General features: G+C 37.2%; 1 protein-coding gene across 2 annotated transcripts in view; it reads right to left on the bottom strand.

Annotated features, from left to right (window-relative positions):
• Positions 1-6000, bottom strand: part of TMPRSS15 (transmembrane serine protease 15) — a 130760-nt gene that overhangs the window by 99889 nt on the left and 24871 nt on the right. For both annotated transcript variants that reach the window (XM_024732023.1, XM_024732024.1), the window contains one exon: positions 1872-2003. In XM_024732023.1, coding sequence (XP_024587791.1) covers positions 1872-2003 — 132 coding nt within the window. The remainder of the gene's footprint in view (positions 1-1871; positions 2004-6000) is intronic.

Genomic DNA, 6000 nt, shown 5'->3' on the forward strand with positions numbered 1-6000 from the left:
ATAATGCTAACTTTAAAACACAAATAAAGATAAGAATCGAGAAAAAGTGGCAAATGAGGATTCAGAGGCTTAAGAAAGTGAGTGACATGGATGGTGAATTGATACTGTTTAAATTAACATAAAACCTCCATGTTATTGAAAAATAATAATGCAGTTTGATTATGTTTTTCAGGCAAATTTAGAGAATTCAGTTTAATAGTGAGGTTCATGTCATGAGTTTAGAATGACTAAGAAAAATAATTCATGGCCTTATAACTTGTTTTAGGACAAGTTGCCACACATAGGGTATTTCTATGGTTATTTTTTGATATGCATGGATACTAATTTATTATGAAAATTATAAACTCCATGACAGTAAAGAGCACATAATAGGTGTGGTTCATTTTCTGATTATTCATCTTATATATTTTTCCCCATTTAAAGTTATTGATCATCATTATACAGGCTTAAAGGTATGTGTCTCACTTCGATACACATTATTTTTGAAATATAAATCAGCATCACCTTTATTACCTCATGATGGCACACTTGCATCACATTCTCTGTGAAAAGCTCTGTGAAACTGCCTGAAAACCATAGCAAAATAGGATGTTGCTTTCTTTGAGTAACTTAGTTATATAAAATAGATTAAAAAATATTCTGTAGCCTACACTTTCTTCCAATATGCTCTGAGTGCACTTCAAAGTATGTAGTTAAACTCTGAAGTTTGAATTTTATCCAAGAACATTTGAATTAGGATTGCTTAGTAGAAGACTCTTCAGTCAAATTGCCAGTTTTTGAGTTGGTTCTGGGAAACAGAACAACTGCCTGTCTTTCCAAGTATATAGGTAATTTTTTAAACTTCAGTTGGTAATGGAGCATTCATCTTCAATTAAAATCAAGCAAGAAGAGCAAAGTATAACAAATAATAGAAGAACAAAGTGTAGCAAATTGTAACTAAAGCCTTTTCACATTTCAGGAACTAATGGTACTCATGGTCAATTTTTAAACTGATTGTAAACCACACCAAAAATTTGTTCAATTCCTGCTGTTTAATTTTTCAAGAACAAATTATAGATTAGAATTGTTCAGATAGTTCCTCACATTCCTTACCAATCTGTATGTACATTTACGTGTTAATATTTCATATGTATATTACCCAGTGATAAAATGAAGACATAAGCCAAAGAAGAAATATGTTTATATCACTCAGAGCCATGTTTGGCATTTAGTAAGTACTACTTAAGTGTTAAATAATAATAATAATAGTGATTTTAAAAATTATTAGCACTCAAAACAAATGCCAAAATTTACAAAAAAAACAGATATTTTATTGATCAAACATGAAGATCTTATTTGTAGCTGGTTTCCCTTATTCACAGAACAACAACTCAGTACAGTTTTTAAGATATCTTTTGTTTATTTGCCATAAGGTGAATAAAGGCAACAATCAAAATTAAGGGGTGGTGATTACTAAGTTAGAAACTGTTAAAATAGCAAAAATAAAATGACCAATAGTATGATAAGATGGTGAAAAAGTGTTCAAATTCATAATAGTTTGTAGTAGCTTAATATGGGATGAAAAATAATGCCAATCTCCTCCCCCAGACATTAACTACAGCATTCTTTCTACACTTGTCAAATGGAATTCTGTTTAATTAATATGCTTAATGTCATGTGATAAAGTTTAGGAAATATTAATATAATTATTTTCTGGAGTTTTGTATTAAATAATAAACATGGCTATTGGGATATATCATTCTCCAGTAGTTTTTGGTACTTGAGGGGTGTGTGTGTGTGTGTGTGTGTGTGTGTGTGTGTGTGTGTGTGTGAGTACATAGTGAGGGAGGATGGAAAAGAAGGGGGAAGAGGGAGGGAAGGTCATCACTTACCACAAGTTTTATTGTCTTCATCAGAGCCATCTGGACAGTTCAATTCTCCATCACAAAATAAATCAATTGCTATGCAATTTAGAGCATCAGCACACAGCCTTGAATCAGGTGGGCACTCTACTGAGACATATCCTTTTAAAAAAAGATTGGATTTATAAGTTTCCCACATAGTAGATTTAATTTCCAACTCATGAGATATGTACAATGTCTGGATAGTTATCATGTATTTTTTGTCATTTAGGTAAGTATGTGCTTACTTATAAGCATGTATTTCAATTTCCAAAAGAAATACATATTTCATTTAATAAATTGATCATTTGTAAAAACTTAGAGTGTTAAATTTTGAAAAAAGATACATATTTCTTCATAGATGTCAAATATGATGTTTATTTTGTTGATTTTTAACCTCGACAAATCAGTACTACAGTTTGGACATTTAGTCACCAATATTTACACCTCCTAGGATTGTAATGTGTAATGTGGGACAATTTATTGGAATATGTATCACATCATCTGCAGTATCTAGTAGCCACTTCGTTTACCTATAAACTTATCATTTGAAAATATAGTGGCTGAAGTCAAGGTTTGCATCCTGCAGAGTAAAATTTGTCAAAGAAAGCTATTTTATAGTAAAATAAAACACTTAAAATTCCCAGCGCATTGAGCATGAGGAACCCAAAGGTTATATCTGTTCAATATCTCCTTGCTTCTTGAATCAGAGGTTCTTAGGGGGAAAGGTGCAAACATGGCCCTGAAGGACTCCATGCCATACTCTGGCCATGATCTGATCAATTTGTACCTCTCAGCCTGTCCTGTCCTTCCCCTTCTCCTCTTCCACATTTCTAGATATAGAGATGGACTGAGAAACACATTTTACTTCTAGAAATTGACTGGGAAATTTTAGGTGCAATTCTAAAAATATATTTGTATGCCCACTAGATAAACACATATGTTTTTATTTTTCTAAGCAATGTGAGAATTTGAATATTTTTTGTCTATGATTAGAATAACAATGACAGTTTAAAGTTTTTGGAAAATCTTTAAGCTCAATAACATTTTTTGTTATTGTTCTTAATCTTAAAACCAGCATTACACTGCCATCTGCTGGGTTTTAAACATATATTTGATTCTGAAATTTCTCCTTATACTTCAAGAAATTAATTGAAGAAAGAAAAGTGCTTCTGTCAATAAATCTGCTAAGGTAATACTTAATTAGGAACATTATGGACAGGGTTGCTGAGTATATATACAACTAAATTGGACTTTTGTAATTGTCTGTAATTAACGTGGATATAAACCATTGGGAAATTCAAGAATCACCTAACATCTAAAATAGGAAAGGATAAAAACCAGAGCCATTCCCAAATGACAAAATACTCCCACTTAAGAGAATAAAAATTGATAAAAATTGTATTGAATAAATACATATGCATATTATGAGATATATATGAGATACTCATCAAGAGAGTCCTTAATTGTTGAGTCCCTAATCCATGAAAGGCATAGTGTTGATAGTATTCCATAAATGCTTGATAAATAAATAAATGAGAAAAAAGGGCATTATTCTAGAAATTCTAAGTCTCATTTTAACAGTAGTTAATAGAATTCTAAGTGTTCAGCATCTATAAGAATAGATTTGGGGATATAACTAGGAAAATTATAATTTTGTCTGATTTAATGCTTCTCATGGGAACTTCACTTCCTGATGTTTCATATTTTGTCTGTTGCTTATTGAACTTTATAGAGTGAATTTCAAAACCACACTGGCATGTGACACCCCTTGGGATCTTTTGATCTCATTAATGATCATTCATTCACTCTACAAGTATTTATTTCTACTTTGTGTCATGGATTTTTAAGGGATAGAGATAAAAGGATGAGTAAGACAGAGACTATTCTCATGGAGCTTGGAGTTTAGCTGGAGACTGGTTCATTAACTAATAAATTTTTTAAATGATGTAGAAAAAAGTGATATGAGAACATCAAAGACTGGGCTACAAAATGGATTATTTTCCTTCTGAGGCAGGGATTGAAAGCATCTTCACATAAACTAAATTTTGAAGGATGCTTAGAAATGCACAAGGAAGACAGGTATGTGAAATGTATACATAGTGATATGACAAGAGCATATTAATATATGCAGAACAGAGGACTCTATCTAGATGTTGGGATGTTAATTGAAGCTATAGCAGGAAGGGAGTTTAGTGCCAAATTCTGGGGGACTTTTTAAAAATCTTTTAACGTATTAAAGTATTTTTCTATAAGCAATGGCATTGAAAGTGTTTACATATATATGTGATATGACCAGTCCATGTTCCATAAAGACAATTCCAGGACCAAGTGGAGAATCTCTTCAGAGCAGACCAATTGAGAAACTGTTTCAATGGTCAAGGTGAAAGTTGATGAGGGTTGGAACTCAACTCTTGCACTTGCAGAAGAGATGGGGCATATTCCAACCGCTATTTTATAAGTAGAATTGATGAGCTTTAGTGACCAGATGTGCCCCTGACCAGAGAGTGGTGGCTAAGGGGATGTTAAGGATGGTAAGTCCACTTTTGGAGTGGCCACTTGAATTACCAACGGTCATTAGTCATGTTAGTGATTATAAGAGAAACAGCTGGTGGGATTAGAAAATGACTCTAGTTTGAAATATTTTGATTTGAAGGTAGAAATATTATATTATGTCAAGACTGTATCTCCAGATTCTGGTATATAAACACTCTTCAGCTGTCTTAGCCCATGAATAAAGAGAAATTCCTCATATCAAAACCAACATGGCGGGGAGACCTTCAAGATGGCGGAGGAGTAAGATATGGAGATCACCTTCCTCCCCACAAACACATCAGAAATACATCTACAAGTGGAATAGCTCCTTCAGAACACCTACTGAACGCCGGCAGAAGACCTCAGACCTCCCTAAAGGCAGGAAACTCCCCACGTACCTGGGTAGGGCAAAAGAAAAAAGAAAAAAACAGAGACAAAAGAATTGGGACGGGACCTGCACCAGTGGGAGGGAGCTGTGAAGGAGGAAAGGTTTCCACGCACTAGGAAGCCTCTTTGCAGGCGGAGATGATGGGTGGGCAGGGTGGAAGCATCAGAGCCACCGAGGAGAGCACAGCAATAGTGGTGCAGAGGGCAAAGCGGAGAGATTCCCACACAGAGGATCAGTGCTGACCGGCACTCACCAGCCCGAGAGGCTTGTCTGCTCACCCGCTGGGCCGGGCGGGGCTGGGAACTGAGGCTCGGGCTTCAGAGGTCAGACCCCAGAGAGAGGACTGGGGTTGGCTGTGTGAACACAGCCAAAAGAGGTTAGTGCGCCACAGCTAGCCGGGAGTGAGTCCGGGAAAATCTGGACCTGTCGAAGAGACAAGAGACTTTTTCTTGCCTCTTTGTTTCCTGGCGCGCGAGGAGAGGGGATTGAGAGCGCCACTTAAAGGAGCTCCAGAGACGGGCGTGAGCTGCGGCTATCAGAGCAGACCCCAGAGATGGGCAGGAGATACTAAGGCTGCTGCTGCCACTACCAAGAAGCCTGTGCGAGCACAGGTCACTATCCCTACCTCCCCTCCCGGGAGCTTCTGCCGCCCGCCACTGCCAGTGTCCCGTGATCCAGGGACAACTTGCCCAGGAGAACACATGGTGCGCCTCAGGCGGGTGCAACGTCACACCGGCCTCTGCCTCCGCAGGCTCGCCCTGTACTCCGTGCCCCTCCCTCCCCCCGGCCTGAGTGAGCCAGAGCCCCCGAATCAGCTACTCCTTTAACCCCGTCCAGTCTAAGGGAAGAACAGACGCCCTCAGGCGACCTACACACAGAGGGGTTCCAAATCCAAAGCTGAACCCCAGGAGTTGTGCGATCAAAAAAGAGAAAGGGAAATCTCTCCCAGCAGCCTCAGGAGCAGCAGATTAAATCTCCACAATCGACGTGAGGTACCCTGCATCTGTGGAATACCTAAATAGACAACGAATCATCCCAAAATTGAGGCAGTGGACTTTGGGAGCAACTGTAGACTTAGGGTTTGCTTTCTGCATTTAATTGGTTTCTGGTTTTATGTTTACCTTAGGTTAGTATTTAGAGTTTATTATCATTGGTAGATTTGTTTATTGATTTGGTAGCTCTTTTCATATATATATA

This window comes from Neophocaena asiaeorientalis, unplaced genomic scaffold (assembly GCF_003031525.2).
Source record: "Neophocaena asiaeorientalis asiaeorientalis breed wild unplaced genomic scaffold, Neophocaena_asiaeorientalis_V1.1 scaffold55, whole genome shotgun sequence".
NCBI classification, from domain to species: Eukaryota; Metazoa; Chordata; class Mammalia; order Artiodactyla; family Phocoenidae; genus Neophocaena; species Neophocaena asiaeorientalis.